This window comes from Cetorhinus maximus, chromosome 5 (assembly GCF_964194155.1).
Source record: "Cetorhinus maximus chromosome 5, sCetMax3.hap1.1, whole genome shotgun sequence".
Classification (NCBI taxonomy): Eukaryota; Metazoa; Chordata; class Chondrichthyes; order Lamniformes; family Cetorhinidae; genus Cetorhinus; species Cetorhinus maximus.
The window spans coordinates 74822541-74844926 of record NC_135883.1 but is presented as its reverse complement, the minus strand read 5'-3'; the positions used below and the strand labels follow the sequence as shown (position 1 = coordinate 74844926).

The window sequence follows — 22386 nt, the reverse complement described above, 5'->3', positions numbered from 1 at the left end:
CCTATATGGATTACACTTGACCAACTAGTCCAAAGAGAATGGAATATCGCACATAAAAGGTGTCAAGGCCTACTTCAGACAGAGACACTACAAAGGAAGGGATGCAACGCAAAAACTGAACTGTAATCGCCTGTGGTTGTGAGATAATGAAGGGTGATTAACATCTCAGCAGAAACCATCTCCTGTGAATTATATCCCAGACTGTGGAAATGATGTGAGTTGAAAAAAAGCCGTTTCTGGGTGAAAGACATGTTTGTTTTTTCTCTTCCTGGAATATGGAAGAAAAGGGGTTAAAAGCCAACTGCAACCCTGTCTGTGTGCTAGTCTGGTATTCTGTTCTGGTGTGTGTGTATGCTGTGAAGATCACAGCTGAAGAACATCAACTTCTTTGCACTTGCAGGTAAAAAGGTCTCATTCTCTGATTGCTGGAAGCAAGTCATAAGTCAGCAAAGCCACAGTCACAAAGGAAACAGTGTGTTGCATTTTTATTATTTTTCTTGCATTTTAGTAACTAATAAACTCATCTTCTTTAACTCAAGAAAGCCTGGTTAAATTGGCTCCTTTTAATTGGCTCCATTTGGACTGGTAAAAGGTACCCACAAGGAAAGGGATCCTTTTTAAATTAACCTTGTTGTGACCAACCGAGGGGATTGAATAAGAAGGGGAGCTAGTTCATCCCTCCTCACCCGACAGCATAACAATTTGGGATAACTCGTCCGGAATCATAACAGTTTGGGGGACCTTGACCGGGGACCAGCCGTAACAGTGCACATGAGGAAAATAGGAAAGTATGAGAATTACAGAAAGCAATTTAAAGCACCTTGGGAAAAATGAATCACAACCCACATGCATTTCAACATCATATACAGTACAAAAATCACATCACAAGCACTGTGATTCATATAAATAATAAACTGCATTTTGCCTCTTGCAATATGTGTTACGGTATTCTTAAATATTCTTTAAAGAAATTTTTCCCCAATTAATATACCAAACTCTTTGGAGGTAGTAGTTATAACCAGCTAATAAGGAACAGAAACTAGAAGTCAATTACTATAAGTACAGTTGCAGTCCACAGGACAAGACCTCTGAAGGTCTCTGAAACTGCTGCTTCATATGAAGGTGAAGCCAGCCAGTAAATTCATGGCAAAATACTGCGGATGCTGAAAATCTGAAATAAAGACAGAAAATGGGGAAGTACAATCCGCTGAGTGTTTCCTGTATTTCGCCCTAAGAGGGAAAAGGCACTTGCACTTGATTGGCGCAGAGTAGCTGTACACACCTCCCGCTGTCGTCTGCACCAATCCCTATCCAGCCTGTGACCAGGACATGAACTGTCAATCAGCGAGTGGTGGCTGGTCAAAGATTACTATTGAGCCAGCAGCTGTGAAGAGTGGCAGCAAATCATTTGTCTTACAAAATGGTGAGGAACTGAATTGTTGTGTGGAGGTAGCGAAGTTTGAGTAATGGAGGGCGCCCTCTCAGGCTATTTAGGACGTGGGGTTATTTTGAAACAAAAACAGAATTACCTGGAAAAACTCAGCAGGTCTGGCAGCATCGGTGGAGAAGGAAAGAGTCGACGTTTCGAGTCCACATGACCTTCAACAGACCTGATTATTTTAAAGTCTAAAGTTCGCCCCGGTCCCTGTGCCGATTGAATCGCTTTTTACCTGTGGGAGACGGAAGTCAGACAGCACTTCGAGATTGCCTTTCTTACTTTTTAAGTTTCAGATACCTTTATTTGAAATGAAAATCTTTAAATTCTGTCTCATGCGGCTACAGTAATTACGTATGAATCACAACATTATATTTTCAGTCTGCATGAGGTTTTTTAAAAATAGTGCGCTTTTAGAATTGAAACGGTAGTTCTGCATGGTCCTGGTATACGCGTGTTTTTCAGTGCGGTGAGATGCAGGTAATTTATTTGTGTCCCAGGAATATCTGCTGGGAATTAAAGCTTTTGCCTTCCATTTGTATCCAACTGATTTGGACACAGGAATGACGATAAAATTTGCCGGTAACATCAAACCAGTAAAGTACGTTGCAAATTGAAGTTAACCGGCGGACATAGGCTGATGGTCCAAAGGTTGTAGAGGCATTCTATCTTTGGTCAGATATGGGCCTCTGGTCCTCCCATTAGAATGGCAGGGTGCTGTTTTGATGTCCTGCAGGGCAGTTAGAGTGGACTTCTGTGTTGCTTGAAAGATATGAGCTACCTGTCTAATTATTTAATTGAACCTGTCACTCCCACTTAGGACAAAGTCAACTTCAGGGCACAGTGATGGCTGGAAGTCCTGAATGCCACACTTGTGCTGTTGGAGCAGGGAGCATGAGATTTTGGGCTCAGAAACTTCCGCATGAAATAGCAGAGGAGATCATTGTGGAAGCACAGAACTGTTTAAAACAATACATTGTGCGCACCACATTGCAGACGTACTGCACTAGGGGATTACTGTTGGAGATGTTTGGGTCGGAAATACACGCTGCTGCATGTATATTAATCATGGTCTCCCTGCATTCAGCCATTCTGTATAATATTTTGGGAAATTTGGCAGACACACTGGCTACTGTCGGACCTATCCGTTCCAAGTACCAACCTGTTTCCTCTTCCGACCCTGGAAGTGAAAAAAAAATCCCATCTCCACATCAACAACCTATTGGATTCTCCTGAAAGTACTGTCTAACCAACATAAAATGACTTTTCAAAATGTACATAATGATTTTTTAATAAGTGTTGGATATAATAGCAAGGAAATTACTTAAATTGGTATAAGATACTGATTAGATCATGGAATATTTCATCCAATTCTGGACACCCCATTACAGGAAAGATATTGGAGCTATAAAACAAAGATTCATTGGACTGATATCAGGAATGAGAGACTTAAAATTAAGAGACGTTGGATGGTCTCCACCAGACTAGATCGATTGAAGGGATCGAATAAAGCTAATTTAACAGATGTTTTCAAAACTATGAAAGACTTTGAAAGTAAACTGAAAAACTTCTGAGTGGTTAGTGAGTCGGTAGCAAGTTGTATAGCTGCAAGGTCATCTCTAGAAGAATGAAGTTTAAAAAAGCTATTGGAGACTCTTCGGGTGCAGACGTTGAGAAATTCAACATCCGACCAAAGCAAATTCTGGCTTGGGCTTCATTTAAATGTTGCTGGCAAATTGTGGTGTGAAATGGGCAATCTATTATAGTTCACAGGTTGGGGAAGAACAGCAGTTTGATTGGGTGCTACACTGAGCTGACTGTAAGTCAGGTCCGGGTGGTGGAAGGAGTTGTTCCTGGTAGGGGCATCTTGAATGGCTGACAGTGGGTGGAATTTATTGTGGGCCCAGGAGACAGACTGCTATATTGTTTAATCCACTCAATACATGGTGCTACTGGCTGGAGCATCATGGTGCACACTCTGTATTTCGACCAGAATTTCGTAATCAAGATTCTGCAATCTGCGAAATGCTCTGATTTGAGTGGCTAAGCAGCTTTATGCCTATTTCAGGCAGGTGGGCTGCACTCCCATTTATAAGGCCATCTTAATATAGCATCAAGTGAACTTTGATTGTCAGTGGGGTGGTTAAGGAGCCCTAGCTGTCCCCCAGTATTCAAATGTTGGTCACATTTTTCAGGCACAAAATGGACAGCAATAAGTTGAATCTCTTCCCCAGAATGCTTTACTGTAAGTGGCTATTGAGTTGTTCTTTAACAAATGCCACATTTTTAAAAGTACAAGATATGCAATAAATAAAATACAGTGATTTGACAATATTTTTTATTTGGCTACTATAATAGTGGCTTTAAAAAGCCTTGAATAAAACCATAATATGCAAAATGATGAATTATGTGAAGTTGTGTTTTAATTTATTTGCTTACTGTATGTGGGTGTCGCTGCTTAGGCCAGCATTTATTGCCCATGCCCGGTTGCCCTTGAGAAGGTGGTGGTGAGCCACCTTCCTGAACTGCTGCAATCCATATGCTGTAGGTACACCTTCAGTACTGTTAGGAAAGGAGTTCCAGGATTTTGACCCAGCGACGGTAAAGGGATAGCGATATAGATTTAAGGATGGTGTATGGCTTGGAGGGGAACGTGCAGCTGATGGCGTTTCCACGCATCTGCTGCCCTTGTCCTTCTAGATAGTAGAAGTTTGGTCGCAGGTTTGGAAAGTGCTGTTGAAGCAGCCTTGGTGAGTTGCTGCAATGTATCTTGTAGCTGATACACACTGCTGCCACTGTGTGTGGGTGGTGGAGGGAGTGAATGTTCAAGGTATGACAACTGCAAATTCAAATTTTAACATTAGCCTTTGTATTTACTATAGCACAAGATGAAAGTAGTGTATTTTGATCAGCCCGGTGGACCAGAAAATCTTTACATCAAAGAAGTACCTAGACCAGAGCCAAAAGATGGAGAGGTCCTGATGAAAGTTTTTGCTACTGCCTTGAATAGGTCTGATTTACTGCAGGTAATTGTTTTTTGCATTCCAGCCACACACTATGCAATGTATTCTTTAAGGGTGTTATTGTAGCATTGTTTGCTAAAGCCAATTGCTTTTTATATGGTAAGGACACTTTAACAAGAAACACAGCATTGGAGAAAAGCACATTCGAAAGAGTGAAAAAGTTATATTTTGTTCAGGTTGAAATGAGTAACCTCAGTCCACTTAGAAACTGACCTCTTCACTGTCCCTGAGATATTTAATGAAAAATTGCAGTAGTTATGCATCAAGTCACATTACATGCTGTAAGCGGAACAGTCTGTATGATTTGTCTGTATCACAGGATGTTGCACAGTTGCAGAGCATTGCCACTAATAATGCATGGAAAGTCAAACAACAACAGCATATATTTATATAGTGCCTGTATGGATTTGGACTCTCTTCTAACCCCAGAGTAAGAAAATTCTTGTTAAGAAATAACTTTATTGGCAAAAAGGACAATCATTAATTTAGAATGCCAACTACCAAGGTTTATTGGACAATAAAGATTGATACTTAACATTTCATTAGTCAAAGCATGGCACGATACAAAAGTTTGATGCATGTTGGTCTATCTTTCCCATGGATCCTGGGACATCTAGGGTCTTCTCTTGGTTCCTCGAACTTGGTCTCTTGACTCTCAATATTCTTTGAAATTTTAACTTAGTCAACTTAACTCTAACATGCATACAAATCCCTTTGCAGCTTTAAGGCTTCAACTCTAGTTTCCCAGTCTACCTTAACTGTTGAAGCTACACACTTCACAGCTGCTTGCTTAGTGTTTCTTTCTCTCAAGCAACGCTTTAACTGATTGAACAGTTCCTCAGCAGCTAACTCTTTAAATGTTTTCTGTTCACTCTCTATTAAGCTTTAGCCCTGATACTGGATTCTTATGGCATCCCTCAAGCTATGACAATTACTTTAGTCACATCTGGGTTCTTATGGGAACCCCTTACCTGAGACAAATGCTAACTGTCTAGCAAGTGCGCCGCTATTAATTCCTTACGCTCCTGACAAATTACTTCCTATTTTACTCTGCTTACAGTACAGGTCTATCTAACTGTCATTTATTTTTGCTATCTTCTCTCAATGAGCTGCAAACCACATGAGCCCCAAATTGGAACTAACTGTCTCAGTAAAAACACCCAGATAAATTGAAGCCAGAAAACCTTGCTAAGCTCCACCCTTCCCCATGATGACATAACCTACTCTGGGCTGTCCTCAAACTTACCTTTGGGTTAATTATCCCTCATTTGCAATTTCCTCTTTGACCTGATCAAGTAAATGAGCTTTACAATCTTTCAAGTTCACTGAATGCTTTTAGACTAATTGAGATCTAACTCCCAAAACAGAAACATTTCTCTGGACTGTCATTACTGCAAGGATTGCAAACGTCACGTCTCCAGTTCTTTAGCTAAGCAAGTCCTCCTGCTGTTTTATGGCTCTATCTCTTCTATTCTAACTTTTTAACAAACATGGGTCAGCTTTTGAACTGCCATTTTTTAAGTGTTCTGGCAATCTCTAAAGCTCAGCATTTTAATTACATTCCCTTTAGAACAATAATTTTCCTAGAACTAAAAATTACTTATAAAATATTAACATGAATGATGAACTAGATATTTGCAACAAGAAGAAAAGCGAGGTAGAGACATGGGAGGGAATTCCAGAGCTTGGGCCTAGGTAGCTGAAGGCATGGCCACCAATGTTGGAACAATTAAAATTGGGCATTCACAAGAGGCCAGAATTAGAAGAGTACAGATATATCAGAGGGTTGTGGGGTTGGAGGAGATTACAGAGATAGGGAGGGGCAAGGCAATGAAGAGATTTAAAAACAAGGGTGAATTTTAAAGTCAAGACATTGCTTGATTCAGAGCCAATATAGGTCAGCAAGCACAGGGGTTATAGGGGAATGGGACTTGCTGCGAGTTAAAATAAGGGACGCAGAGTTTTGAATGACCTCCAGTTATAGACAGTAAACTGTTAGAGACCAGCTGGTAGTGCATTGGAATAATCAAGTCTAGAGTTAACAAAGGCATTACTGAGGGTTTCAGCAGCACAGGAGCTGATACACGGTGTCAGGAAAATATAATAATTTTCATAATATTATTGGAATTTATTGTAAAGTAGAGTAATAGTGGGGTCTGTGTGTGTGTGGGGGGGACTTAACTGAATTAAAGACAGTTGGTTTGAAGGCTTTGATGCATCAGAGGATAAGCTAGGTTTGAAATGTTAAGTAGGTAAACATGGGGGAAGTTTTAGAATGTGAGGTGTGAAGGGAACATTTGCATTTTTAAATAAATCAGGCTATCTTGAATTCAAAAGAGGGGATGAAATGTTTCACCTAGCCAGAAGAAGTTAAGAAATAGTGTGTTTATTTTTCCCAAAGATTACTGGTAAAATTAGTACTATGATAGATTTTTAATATTAGAGAGGTAAAGTTCAAAGACATAGTGAAAAAATGGGAACTTGCATTCAAAGGGGAAAATATGTATAAAGGAGAGAAGGCTGTGTGCAAGGGAAGGCATTCTAAGATCTAACACAAGTGTGAACAGCCTCCAGCATCTATGCCTCAAGCTGCTGTCTATAAGGAACTGAAGCTAAGAAAAACTCACTTTGCATTTGACTGTTCAGGGTATTGTGTGTTACTTTGCCTGGGTCTTTTAAAGTCTATGTATCTTACTGTTGCCTTAATGAAGGTGTAACTGGGAGTTAGGTTAGCTAGGGGATTTAGAAGTTATCATTGTAGTAATTTGAGATCTATGTATGTACTTAAAATCATTTCTTCTATTAATAAAGGTTTAATTTAGTTTTTAAAGAAACCTATAAGACTTGGTGGTCGTATTACTACTGAAAGATATACAAATTGCAAAACAGTTGTAGCAGTTGTTTCAAGTTTCCCTTTGGGATTTGAGCAGCTCAGCATTTACCATTGGCTGTGCCATAACATGGGCAAAGTCAGGCAATGTTGCCAAGGTGGAAATAGGCAGTCTTAATGATGGCACGAATATGAGGAAAAGAGGAAGTAAACATGTATCAGTTGCATGAAAATCTCTCTCTCTCTCACCCCCCACCCAATGGTGGTAGAGACAAATTATATTGGAATTATCCCCCACATATTGCTATTTACTTATCCTGACTGCTACTTGCAATATATTACCTCTGGCAATTTTGTGAGATTCATGATTACAAATCCTAATATTGTCTAGCTTCAAATTTGGCTGCATTAGAGTAAATAAAACACTAGTTATTACGAAGCAGATTTGCTTTAATGCACCAGAATAATTTTTGATTATTATGAAAAGACAAAGTTATACTGCAGTAAGTTTGCAGAATTATTGCTAAGTTATTAGCAATGGACATTCCAATTTTTAATTCTTAAAATTCTGACCAATTGCCCCAGCAAGTTATGCTTTACTTGAAGGCCAGAGAACCGAATTTTATAAAAGTTTACAATTCTACAAGACCATTTGCAGCCTCTGACTGTACTGAAAAAATGGCTTTGTAATGTTCATCAGAGCTGTTTCAAAATTACAGTTTCTCAGGCCGAGGCTTTAATGCTGCATGTCTATACATGCTGTCAGAATCCTTCAATGGCAATTAAGTTATAAAATTGACATTTTAAATAAATGGATGTCAGTGGTTGGTTTGTTCAATGTTAGTATTTGAAGTCTTGGTTGACGTTGCAGAGACGACAAAAGAACCCTTCTGCCAAAGTCAAAAATGAAGTACTTGGCTTGGAAGCTGCAGGAACTGTGGCCAGCATTGGACCTGGTTGTAAGGGCATCTTCTCTGTTGGTGCTAGAGTAATGGCATTACTGGCAGGTGGTGGGTATGGAGAGTACGTCGTAACACCTGAAGATCAGCTGATGTCGATACCAAGTCACATGACCTTCAGCCAGGCCACAGCCATTCCTGAGGCTTGGCTGACAGCCTATCAGCTGCTGCATCTTGTAGGTAAGGAGAGATATATATATATTCAATGTGAGCATGTAAGGACTGTGGTGCAAGCTGTCAAATTATTAATTAGTACCACTTCCTATGTGGTCAGGGGGGTGGGAGATTTTGAGGGCTAGTCGGGGTGGGGGTCAGGTGGTGGGGGGGGGCTAGTCGGCCGGGGTTTTGGGGGTGGGTGTTGGGGGTGAGTTGTTTGGGTGTGTTGGGTGGTTGCGGGTAGGGTGGTTGGGGGTCAGCTGGTTGGGGGTGAGTCAGATGGTTCGAAGGGTTGGGGAGATCAAGTGGTTTGGGGATGGGGTGGTTGGGGGTGGGTGATAGTTGGAGGGTCCGGGAGTGTCCATACTGTAGTTACCCGGGAATTAGAAGTGGATTTAATCTTTCTAACTTTTCCTGGGTACCTATTCTGCTAAGAGTGTGGGAACCATTCAAAGTCTCTAATTTAAATCGGAGTTTTAGATTATTCCTGGTGCTGGGTAATTGCCCCTTGGAAGTTTAAACTTCCTGGAAAATTCTTGTGCAGTCCTTGCCTGGGGAGTTCCGGGGAGTCCCCCATCTTCTCGGACACAAGTACAACATCAACCACCCCCCTCACCATGGCCATGGACCCCAGGGAGCAGATGTTCTAGGCCAATAAGGTATTCAAATTCCCGCTGACCAACTTTACATCTTGCCGTGCTATTCCTTTTAGTTTTGACTCTTATACTGTAACAGACAAACTAAAAGCAACATTGACTAAACATTACTTAGTAGGCAACTAATACTCTAAACTATAGAAAAGAAAAGCCTTATTATTGGCTGAAAATGACTGATAACCCCACACTGTATATGCACTTTACATCATGCTTTCCAGAGAATAGCAGTCTTTTCAAGAAACTGTCTAAAGTCGCTCACAGCTTCCAGAGGGTTCATGTCTCTCCATTTTGTAATGTGCAGTGACGTCTCCTTCAATCCTCAGCATTCCCAAACCGACTTTCAGCTGTCAGGCCCGCCACAGTGATTTTTTTCTCCTGCCCTCTTTAGGGCAAACGTTCAGTGTCCTTAACTCAATGCAGGTTCCCTCATTTCAACCAATGGAGAAACCTTCCTCTGTATTCCATCTAGTTGCTAACAGGGAAAAAAATGCTTTTCTCTCTGCAGACCACAGCAACTGCTGTTCCTGCCTCTCTCTTTTCAATCAGACTGCCTGGGAATCTGCTATAAGGCAAGACAGCTGCCTTTGTCTTTGTGTTCAGGTGTGAAATATGACACATGGTTTCAATAAGTCTTCTTAACCTGTGCCCCCTTTCCCTATGGTAACCATCGCCTGGCCTGTTGCCAGGCTAAGTCAATACAACTTCACACCATTTCCCTTTTCCAGGGCATTCTGTTTTCCTTTTAAATTAAAAAAGACAATTTAAACATGTATCTTATAAAACCTCGCATTTGTAACAGAATATATTGTGTTCTGTAAACTGCATTGTTTTCTTAAAGCTTAGGTTGTCATTCTGATAATTACAATTTCAACAATTGAGTTATAGATGAAATACAAAACTAAATGAGATCTCATTGCAATATATTAGTAGATCTCCCATGTTATTGTTCATAGTATATTTCACATCATGTGATACACAATGGCCAGGTTTTGGTGTCAAAATAATGATGAGACCAGTGTCCATCATTTATGCATAAATGGTCAGCAACTTCTGATGAGGAGCAGATGCACGGTCAAATGCCAATATTAAGAAGTTGTTCGAGCTTTAGCACATTGCCGTTAGCTTCCTGGAGGTTGCATTTCACTGCCTGTCTCACTCTTTACATTCACTAAATGTCATGAAGTTGCTGTATTTTCACAGTAGATACAATCTAAACCCACTGCAGGATATTCAATCTCATTGCTAATAGTGTAAATATTGTTGTAATGATGTGATTGCTAATTATTGACGATCAACCTCTCTGGCACTGAAAATTAACCGTAAAAGTGTGGAGTCTCATTCCTTTAGGTTTTAATTGGAGATTTTAAATGTGTCAGATTTAAAATTTTAAGTTTAGCTTTCTCTTTTTCTCTCTTTATCCAATATTTCTCTCATATAACATTGAATTCACCCACTCTAATTTACTCTTCCTTCTCAATCCTTCAATTTTATTGGTTTAGGAGATTCACAGATGCTTGCTCTTTTCACTCAGAGCCCAGCTACCCGACTTTCCTCATTGTGTTGTTATCAGCTCACACTTTCAGCAACTTATTGGCAACACAATTTTGAGATGAAGAGTGCAGGGGCAAGTCTAACTAATGACAAATAATGTTTGATGCCCCACTACAACAAAATCTGGCCTATAAATGTATTCTACTGTTGAAAGTGCAGCTATGTTTAACCAGATGTAAATCTCTGGGCTTGCTCCATATTGTTATCTTGCTGGATACAAGACCCAAATAATCTAACCACCCTCAAGGATTCTGAAGTAGTGTGAGGAGAATCTTCATCACTAAAATGTTATTATCAGCTTATTGATCAGGACTTTTTAAAAAAAATTATCATTCATGATGAAGTTGTGTTAAATCCATAAAAACTAACAAGAAGCTTATATGCAGTTAAAATTACTTTCATTAGGTCACTGGACTGTCACTTTAACTTATTTGAACAGTTTGTGCTGTTTGTCACTCCACCCAAGTCAGTCAATGTACAAAACAATATATTGACCCATTTTGTAAATAGCTCTATTCAGTGCAGCATGATTGTTTGAACATACTTTTCATATAACTTCATAAGATCAGTCCTTGATTTCTCAGATTTCATATTCCATTAGCAAAATCTTATTGTTAAAATTATGTGGTTGTCTGGTCATCTGCAGTAGAGTCTATTGGCATCACAAGATTTAACTGTCTTCAATGGTCAAATCCCAACTTGAATGCTCCCAATATGTTGGAAAGTGCAAATTCCAGTGTTATTGCCTCCTAATAAATAAGAAATGCAAATATTAAATTCCTCATAATATCCAGATTATGTAGGACATCATGTACTTGGGAACATTCCAATAGATAAGCTATGTTTCTAGTTATCTACTAGGACTAGTAGGGCCCATTAGGGACCGAGGGGGCAATCTATGGGTGGAGCAAGAGGACATCGGCAGAGTGTTGAACGAATACTTCACATCTGTCTTCACCCAAGAGAATGAGAATGAAGGTATGGAACTCGGGGAGAGAGACTGTGAGGTTCTTGAGCAAATTGATATAGGGAGTGACAAGGTATTGGAGGTGTTGGCAGGCTTAAAAGTGAACAAATCTCCAGGTCCGGATGATTTGTGTCCCAGACTGCTGAGGGAGGCAAGGGAGGAGATCGCAGGGGCTCTGACCTAAATTTTTAATTCCTTTCAGGCCACAGGGGAGGTGCCAGAGGACTGGACAACAGCTAATGCGGTTCCGCTATTTAAGAAGGGTTGTAGAGATAAGCCACGGAACTAAATGCCAGTGAGTCTCACGTCAGTGGTAGGGAAACTATTGGAGAAAATTCTGAAGGAGAGAATCTATCTCCACTTGGAGAGACAAGGTTTCATCAGGGATAGTCAGCATTGCTTTGTCATAGGGAGGTCATGCCTAACAAATTTGATTGAATTTTTTGAGGAGGTGACTGGGTGTGTAAATGAGGTTAGTTTATATGGATTTCAGCAAAGCCTTTGACAAGGTCCCACATGGGAGACTTATAAAGAAGGCAAATACACATGGGATACAGGGTAACTTGATAAGGTGGATTCAAAATTGGCTTAGTTGTAGGAGACAGAGGGTGATGACAGAAGGCTGCTTTAGTGACTGGAAGCCCGTGTCCAGTGGCGTACCACAATGATCTTTGCTGGGTCCCCTATTATTTGTCATTTATATAAACAACATAGATGACTATGTGGGGGGGGTAGGATTAGTAAGTTTGCGGATGACACAAAGATTGGCCAGGTGGTTAACAGTGAGGTTGAGTGTCTTGGGCTACAGGAAGATATAGACGGGATGGTCAAATGGGCAGATAAGTGGCAGATGGAATTTAACCCTGAAAAGTGTGAGGTGATACACTTTGGAAGGAGTAATTTGACAAGGAAGTATTCGATGAACGGCATGGCACTAGGAAGTTCTGAGGAACAGAGGGACCTTGGCGTGTGTGTCCATAGATCTCTGAAGGTGGAGGGGCATGTTAGTGGGGTGGCGAAAAAGGCATATGGGACACTTGCCTTTATCAATCGAGGCATAGATTACAAAAGTAGGGATGTCATGTTGGAGTTGTATAGAACCTTGGTGAGGCCACGGCTGGAGTACTATGTGCAGTTCTGGTCGCCACATTATAGGAAGGATGTGATTGCACTGGAGGGGGTGCAGAGGAGATTCTCCAGGATGTTGCCTGGGATGAAACATTTTAAGTTATGAAGAGAGGTTGGATAGACTTGGGTTGTTTTAGTTGGAGCAGAGAAGACTGAGGGGCGACCTGATCGAGGTGTACAAGATTATGAGGGGCATGGACAGGGTGGACAGGGAGCAGCTGTTCCCCTTAGTTGAAGGGGACATAAGTTCAAGGTGAGGGGCAGGAGGTTTATGGGGGATGTGAGGAAAAACGTTTTTACCCAGAGGGTGGTGACGGTCTGGAATGCGCTGCCTGGGAGGGTGGTGGAGGTGGGTTGCCTCACATCCTTTAAAAAGTACCTGGATGAGCACTTGGCACGTCATAACATTCAAGGCTATGGGCCAAGTGCTGGTAAATGGGATTAGGTAGGTAGGTCAGGTGTTTCTCACATGTCAGTGCAGACTCAATGGGCCGAAGGGCCTCTTCTGCACTGTGTGATTCTGTGATTAACTGGCTTTATGTAGGATTGCTCAATTAGCTGAATTTGTACTGTCCTACATAATCTACTTTATTGAACCGAGCCAGGTTTAAGACCACAGCAAGGCCACACTACAATAGCAGGTGAATTGCAACTTGCCTCTTAGTTCTACATGCCTTCTTTACCCACCCTCAATGCCGAGTAATTTTCTGATGTACGCTGCATTGAACTGCCAAATTGTATTCAGAAAATTATTCTCATAATTATTACAATCAAATTTACTATTATGCTTATGGTTTAGATTCTGTTGGCATCAGTTTACAATTGACAAAACCAGTCCTTGTGATGATATTAATTGTTTTATTGTAGATGGAGCAGGGTTCAAAATACACAGGGGTGCTAGGCGAATTTGCCCTTAGCCTCACAAACAGCCCATGGAAAATCAAACATGGGGGTGAAAATTTCAAAAAGGTTTGCTCCCTTCCCATACATGTTATCTTACATTATGGCTGAACGATTGCAGGCGCAGGAGTCACATTGAGAGTGGGAAAATAACAGTTTGTTTGGAGGAGCAGCGAGCATGGGAGAGTTAGAATCTGAGAGGAACTGTTTCTCCTATCACAGATTCTGTCTCTCCCATGCTCACTGCTGCAGCTCCTCCTATCGCAGGTTCTCCCCCCCCACCGCCCCATAAATTGCAAATGTCTTCAAGGGAAAGTCCATCCCATTTTTATTTCTCTATAATCCTGCAGTGGCTGGTGGGAGGCAATCTTAGTTTATTAAATTGGAAATTATATCTGGGTGATGAACAGAGACTTTTCATAAGACAGACAACCTTAGCTCATGGGTGGTGACAAGTTCACCATTGGTGGTAATCTGGAACTATTTTGCACAGTTATTAACTTTGTATAATATATGCACTTAAGATCATCCTAAATTCTTACTCACTTTCCAGTGCTCCTGATCTCTTGACTCATGATTTCCAGACATTTTGAGCTATTTTCCAAGTTCTGTAAGGTGCCCGTTATGAGTTAAGGAATGGCAGCCCTTTAGGTGAGATTTGCCACCTTTACTTGTTAATATATTTGATCTACTTCCATGCTGACATTGTCAATAGTTGGCTCTTCTCTATTACTGTCTCTCTTTCTGAAATCATAATTATCACCCCACTGCCCTCCCCAACCCATCCCAATGAAAAAGAAGCTCTCCAAAAAAAAGTAGCCCCCAAAATTCAAAAAGTAGCCCTTGATAAAATTAAACAAGGCAGTTTTATAAAAAATGTTGACCCCTGAGATATGGCCAAATGAAGCAATGTAAATTATATATCGGCATGTTGCTCAGTCTTTGATATTCAGTGCCTACCTAGAAAATTACCTCTAATATCGCTGCTTTAATTGGGTTTGGCTTAATTAGAGTACAATAAAGTGTTCCAAGATTGACTTGGCAGAAGGAAATTTATATGTAATGCATCATTGACAGACTGTATTAACGTTGTTCTTTAAGTGATATGGCAACATCTTTTCTTCGGTAACACTCAGCCTTAAATATCGGTGAGTCCTACTGTTCTCTATGATACTCCAATTTTGCCATTGCAATAAATTGGTTGTGAACCATTTTTCTTTGTTTTCTTCCTAACTTTAGTAAACCTTGAATGTTCTTTATTTTTTTCTTGGCTGTACACCGTACCTTCTCTTTGAACTTTCAAACTTAGGCTGTCAAGATTTTCTTGAACTGTTAGCGGCTTGCTGGGCCACTTCAGGGGCATTAAGAATTAATCCCATAGTATTGTTCTGGAGTCGTGTATAGGTCATGTGGGATTGGGGTGGTAGGCTTCCTTAACTGAAGGACTTGGGTGAATTGATTTGGGTTTTTAACAACAATCTGGCAACTTTCTGGCACTAGATCACATTTATTGAATTCAGTTTCACAATTTCCCATGGTGGGATTTGAATTTACCACAGTGCTACTGTACTGACTTATTTATTTGCATCTTGAATCCATTTATAGTGTTTGTTTCAGTGTGGAATAAGTTATCTATTGTCCTTATGGTGTAAAACCTCCCTCCTATTCTTAATTTTTAATTAATATATAAGCTTTTCACTATAGTAAACTATTTGTTCAAATCAACTTTGGCAATTCCCCTCATAATCTCAGAACTCAGAGTAGATAACCTATTTTCCAAAGAAGACAAGCTCTTCCTGAATAAAAGCAAAATACTGCGGATGCTGGAAATCTGAAACAAAAACAGAAAATGCTGGAAAAACTCAGCGGGTCAATGAAGTTCAATATTGGGTTACTTGGAATCTTTTGTTACTTGCCTGGAATGTCTTAAGGGTACCAGAGTGATCTGATGAAAGTCTTACACGGTAAAAGTAAAACCTCTGTAAATTTATACTCCATTTCTGTTAGTACAACCCACTATTATGTTTACATAGGAATTGCTAGATGAAAGAGGACCAAGTTCCATCCAGTTCACTTTCTAACATCCTGGTAAATGCATGATAAAATGATAATGGAGTTGTTGACTCTATCAATTGGTCCATAACAGAAATGATGAAAGGAGAATCCCTGTAATTTTACCTTTTATAGCTGATACAATCACAATGCTAGATTTTTTAAAAATCGCCTATATTGCAGATCTCTTTCCTCATCAGTCCCTAGTATTGTTACATTTAAATAGAAATAAAATAAATTATTGGTTAAAATGTGCTATTTTGCATTTGTGTTTGACAGTAATTAAATGTTTAACATTATTGATATTATTGATTTAGGTACTGATGTGGTTAAATTTTTCTTTTATTTTTCCCCAAGCTAAAGTGCATAAAGGTGAAATAGTGCTGATCCATGCTGGAGCCAGTGGTGTTGGCACAGCAGCAATTCAGCTGACTCAACTGGCAGAAGCGATTCCCATTGTAACTGCAGGGTCCCCAGAGAAAATGCAACTGTGTAAAGAATTTGGGGCAGCTGCTGCATTTAACTACAAAGTAGAAGATTTCTCAGAAAAAGTCCTGCAGTTTACTGGTGGTGAGTTAAGAAAATTGGCTCATGGATTTTAATTTATTCCCTTGCCCTCCTCTTTTGAAGGCTTTGATATGATGCAACACCCAGTAGCAGCCCTTGGTAATGTTGCCCAAATGTTTGTTCTTGTGATAGCGTTGTTGGTGAACGTTGAGGAGTCGTGCCTGTGTTCAATGCCCCCAGGCTTTTAGCAGGGATTTCTGGATAGGTTTTAGCTTCAGACTTTACTGATACTGTGCTCTCTGCAATCTGCCCGCCACCCCAACCCATCTCTTCTGAACCCAGTAATTACTGAGGCTGTTAGTAGTACCAACTGCTGCAGTAAATGAGATGAAGTAAGTCAGGCCAAACTGAGACTAAAGCTGGAATCTTGAGTTTGTATGGATGTCTGGCAATTTATCTATTTTGCCATCAAGGGAAAACTCATGGATTTGGATATACTTGTGCCACAGTTATCTTTGATCTTGTTCCATAATTATCACTAATCTAAACATAATGATTCCAGTTGGACTTGTATTCTTCCAACGGCAGGGCTCAACCTCAGGGAGGTTGGGAGCAGGAGGGAGGATGAATATTAATTACTTTCAATTTAGAATACTTTGAATTATGTAGAAAATGAATATAAATGCAAAACCATTTAACCCATGAAATTTATGATTAAAATCTGCTATATTCTCTTCAAAGGTACAGGAGTTAATGTTATATTGGACTGCATTGGTGGATCTTGTTGGGAAAAAAATGTCAAGTGCTTAGCTGTTGATGGCAGATGGGTGCTTTATGGACTACTGGGAGCTAGTGATGTACATGGAAATATCTTGGAACAACTGATGTTCAAAAGAGGAAGTCTTCTAACTACCTTACTAAGGCCACGTCCTTTAAAAGTATGATTTTCATGTCATTTACAAATTTATTCACAATAGAAGTAACCACTGAATTTGGAATGATAACTTAATACAGATGTGCATTAGTGTACAAATCTTACATTTAAATATTGCTGAAAAGAGAGGCATGTTGCCGAAGCTTTTCATCTTGCACTCATCAGGACAAATGCAAGAATGCCAAATTTTAAATGATTACAACAATTTATGCTACAGGGAAAAAGGGTGCTGATTGGTTGGGAAGCCAGCTCTGGCCAAGGTGTTGCCACGGAGAAGCAATGGGGAACCATAGGCTTCCCAAGCTTCTGGGTAATTCAAAAAAGGCACAGTGTTTGAACATATTCCTTTTGTTTGCAGAGAATGGGTCCCTGATAATGATAATGAATGTATGTTGCTTCTAACAAGTATAAATGAACCACGTTACAAGCTCCGCTGATTATCTTGAATTGGTTGTTACCTTTGCTATTGGTGCACTCAGGAATCACATCTAACAGTAGACATTTTGTTTTGGGTTTTGCTAGTGTGGGCTGGTTGAGTACAGTCTGTACTCTGCCTATTAAAAAACAATGGAAGGAACATGCTGTTTGATTTGCTCAGCCAAATTTTTTACATTTTTAATGAGCCTTGATGAAACTCAATGTATTTTCATCGTACATTTTAAGTCCCTTTAGGGGATTAAGTAGAACATTTACCAGTATCCAGTTATTCCCACAAAACATCCTTGTTAATTGGTACTTGCATACAGTGTCCTTCAGCTCCTAAATATAAGTGATGTATCTGCGGGTAGCTGATCCTTTTTATCATGCCTGCTCCACAGAAGTGGTATCTTTCTTTGTTAATATTAGGAATATCTCATCCATGGAAATTCTGACATTTGCAGAGAGACACTTCTTTAATTGAGCAGATGTACTAAAACTGAAACCTTGGCTGCCATCATATCAGTTAGCTCAAAGAAGTAATCAGGACATGAATGCATGGTAACTGTAAACGTGTGTAATGTACAGTGATACCTTTTTAAAACAAATTTGTGCATTGCAGCTTTAACTTGTAAACATTAGATATGGGAATGAGATTTTTGGTTCTGTTCATACAGCAATTATATGTTTTATCAGGCAACAGCGGGAGCTACTGTAGCAAAATTAAACTATGAACATTTTTGGTTTGGAAATGAGACCTTGTGTTAGTAATCGGAAACTTTTATCACCATTGACCTCTTTCAACTGTGGCTAAATGATATTACACTCACCATTGAATCAGAAAGAAGTGGGTTCAACGCCCCCTAATGATTTCAGCATATAATCTAGGCTGACAATTCAGTAGCTATAGAGAATGCTACATTTTTTGCAGGTGCCAAGAGGTCCATCTACCCCCTCAGGTGAATATTAAAACACAAAAGGCATGATTCAAAAAGCAACAGTAGAGTTCTCCTGGTGTCCTGGTCAAAATTTCCCTCAACCAACAATCAGAACAGTTTTCAAAAATTCATTAATGGGAGGTAGATATCAATGGCAAGGTCAACATTTATTGCTCATCCCAAATTGCCTTTGAGGGGGTGAAGGTGAGCTGCCTTATTGAACTGCTGCAGTCCTCGTGGTGTAGGTACACCCTCAGTGCTGTTAGGGAGGGATTTCCAGGATTTTGACCCAGTGACGGTGAAGGAACAATGATGTATTTCCAAGTCAGCAGGTGCATGATTTGAGGGGAACTTGCAGGTGGTCATATTCCCATGTGCTTGCTACCCTTGTTCATCTAGGTGATTGAAGTTGCAGTTTGGAAGGTACTGTTGAAGGAGCCTTGGCAAGTTGCTGCAATATATCTTCTGGCTGGTCTATGATGCTACACAGGTGCCAGTTGTGGAGAGAGTAAATTTCTAAGGTCGTGGATGGGTTGCCAATCAAGCAGGCTGCTTTGGGCTTAAGTGTTGTTCGTGCAGCGTTCATCTAGGCAATTGGGAAATATTCCATCTTAGTGTTGTTTATAGGACCTAGCTGCATGGAAATCGGCTGCTGTGTTTGCTTACAAAATAGTGATGACACTCCAAACAATTAATGCCTGTAAAGTGCTGTTAGTGTAAGTTTGTTCTTTTAGAACATGTTCTGATGCAGAGTTCTTTTTGTGTGTTTCAGTATAAAGCTGAGCTGGTGAGAGCATTCACAGAAAATGTGATACCTCACATTGTACCGGAAGGTAAGCTTCGTCCAGTCATTGATAGCACTTTCCCTATGGAAAAGATTGCTGATGCCCACAGATACATGGAAAACAACAGAAACAAGGGGAAGATAATTATTGAAGTGAGAAAAGAAAAGCCGTCTGATCTGTAATGAAGGAGAAAGACATTATGATGACTAACTGTGATCTGGATTAATTTGACCATGTTGAATTAGATGAAATAGAAATATATCTATGATAGCAGCCTTTAGGTCTCTACCTAAAATTTGAGCAACTTCAAAATATTGATTTCATTTGTTTCTTCAAACTACCATAATAAACAGCTTTCTTTCACACCATTTCCGACTTGCAATAGAATCAATTATCTCCACAATGGAAAGATTCACTTGGCAGATAATTGGCAAGAAAAGCTAGTCTGTCTTAATCCCTGAAACAGAAATTCCTTTACTCAAACATACTGAAACTAGCAACCCATTACCATTGGCCCTTGTTTTGTAAAAGACTAGCCAAAATTACAGAACCCAACTCTGGGCTGCAATGAGAACATTACCATCCGTCAAAATATGAAAGGAACAAAGTGTAACAAGGGATGTTGAAGGCAGCTATCTATCACCATTGTTGTTCAAAGAAACAACGGTCCCACTATTCCAATAGAAAATGAAGGCTCGACAGTCTTTATAAAACATAAAAACTGGTTCATCAGATGCACAGCTCTAGCATGGCAGATGATATTGCTACTTTGAGTGAATTTCACACCACTATGTCCAATTTTTTAAATCATGCAATCATTCTGTGACAAAACTGGTCCAAGGATTATCAAAAAGATAGTAATTTTTCCACATAAAGAAGCCAACAGAGTTGAAATACCAAAGACCTGTCTGAATCCCAGAATAAATGTATACTTTATTTAGAGTTATCTGAGATCAGCTTGATTTAAGTTTGACAGAATAATTAAGAGAGCAGTTAACAAAATAGCACACTTAGCCAGTGAAATATTAAGCGGCCTAGTATATACCAAATTCTGAGGTTTGTGATTGTCCAAGTTGGAAGTTCACATTCCATCAGCAATTATTTGGAAGCTCGAGGAAAAGCCAAAGACCCTATAATTTTCCATTCGTTCCAGTGTAACGGTCACAACAAGGCAAAAATTGAGAGACTGAAAGGTTTAAAAGTGCTGAAAGATACTGAAGAGCATCTCAATGAGTTTAAGAAAAGCCCATGCAAAGTAAATGCCAAGATAATGTAGTGGAAATCTCGAGTATCAATGGGCAACTGCTGATTGAAAAACCCAGAGTGGCTACACAAAACAACAGACCAACTGATAAACTGCCTTTCTTTCCAATGCCAAGGCTTGGGATTCTTGTATTAAAATAATAGAACATCTAATAGCTGGACTAAGCTACACAATGTTATGAAGCAATCTCAATTTAAGAATGCTTTACTGCTGAGAAGTAATCTATACCCAATCTGGTGCACACTTTCCAACAGAAAACCAAATGCAAACAAGTTATTCAGGAAAATAAAAAAAAAAGAAGAAAGAGGGTTTCTACAAGTGTATTAAGAGTAAAAGGATAGTAAGGGACACAATTAGTCCCCTTGAAGATCAGAGTGGTCGTCTATGTGTGGAGCCTCACGAGATGGGGGAGATCTTAAACAGTTTTTTTGCATCAGTATTTACTCAGGAAACTGGCATAGTGTATAAGGAAGGAAGGGAAACAAGCATTAGTGTCATGGAACATATAGAGATTAAAGGAGGAGGTGCTTGCTGCCTTACAGCGAATAAAGGTAGCTAAATCCCCCAGGCCTACATGATATTCCCTCGGACCTTGAGGGAGACTAGTGTAGAAATTGCAGGGGCCCTGGCAGAAATATTTAAAATGTCCTTAGCCACGGGTGAGGTGCCGGAGGATTGGAGGGTAGCTCATGTTGTTCCGTTGTTTAAAAAAGGCTCCAAAAGTAAACCAGGTAATTACAGGCCAGTGAGCCTGACGTCAGTAGTAGGTAAATTATTGGAAGGTGTTCTGAGAGATCGGATATATAATTATTTGAACAGCCAAGGGCTGATTAAGGATAGTCAGCATGGCTTTGTGTGTGGTAGGTCGAGTTTAACGAACCTTGTAGAGTTTTTCGAGGAGGTTACCAAGAAAGTAGATGAAGGAAAGGTTGTGGATGTTGTCTACATGGACTTTAGTAAGGCCTTTGACAAGGTCCCACATGGGAGGTTAGTTCAGAAGGTTCAGACACTTGGTATCCATGGAGAGGTTGTAAACTGGATTCGAAATTGGCTGTGTGGGAGAAGACAGAGAGTGGTAGTGGATGATTGTTTCTCAGACTGGAGGTCTGTGACTAGTGGTGTGCCTCAAGGATCTGTGCTGGGACCATTGTTGTTTGTTGTCTATATCAATGATTTGGATCATAATGTGGTGAATTGGATCAGCAAGTTTGCTGATGACACTAAGATTGGAGGCGTTGTGGACAGCGAGGAAGGCTTTCAAAGCTTGCAGAGAGATCTGGACCAACTGGAAAAATAGGCCAGAAAATCGCAGATGGAATTTAATGCGGGAAAGTGTGAGGTGTTACATTTTGGAAGGTCAAACCAAGGTAGGACATACACAGTAAATGGTAGGGCACTGAGGAGTGCGGAGGAACAAAGGGATCTGGGAGTTCAGATACATAATTCCCTGAAAGTGGCGTCACAGGTAGACAAGGTTGTAAAGAAAGCTTTTAGCATACTGGCCTTCATAAATCAAAGTATTGAGTATAGGAGTTGGGATGTTATGGTGAGGTTGTATAAGGCATTGGTGAGGCCAACTTTGGAGTATTGTGTGCAGTTCTGGTCACCTAACTACAGGAAGGATATCAGTAAGATTGAGAGAGTGCAGAGAAGATTTACTAGGATGTTGCCGGGTCTAAAGGAGTTGAGTTACAGGGAAAGATTAAACAGGTTAGGACTTTATTCCTTGGAGCATAGAAGAATGAGGGGAGATTTGATAGTTTACAAAATTATGAGGGGTATAGACAGAGTAAATGCGAGTAGGCTCTTTCCACTTAGATTAGGAGAGACAAACACAAGAGGACATGGCTTTAGGGTGAAAGGTTTAGGGGGAACATTAGGGGG

The 22386-nt window shown here is 40.1% G+C and overlaps 1 protein-coding gene across 1 annotated transcript; it reads left to right on the top strand.

The window, feature by feature from the left end:
• The first annotated feature begins 1353 nt into the window (after positions 1 to 1353).
• Positions 1354 to 20781, top strand: tp53i3 (tumor protein p53 inducible protein 3). Its single transcript, XM_078541287.1, has 6 exons — positions 1354 to 1423; positions 4318 to 4461; positions 8160 to 8427; positions 16015 to 16227; positions 16906 to 17102; positions 19226 to 20781. The coding sequence occupies exons 1-6, from the start codon at positions 1421 to 1423 to the stop codon at positions 19418 to 19420; spliced, it is 1020 nt and encodes a 339-aa protein (XP_078397413.1). The 5' UTR covers positions 1354 to 1420; the 3' UTR covers positions 19421 to 20781.
• The last annotated feature ends 1605 nt before the right edge of the window (positions 20782 to 22386 follow it).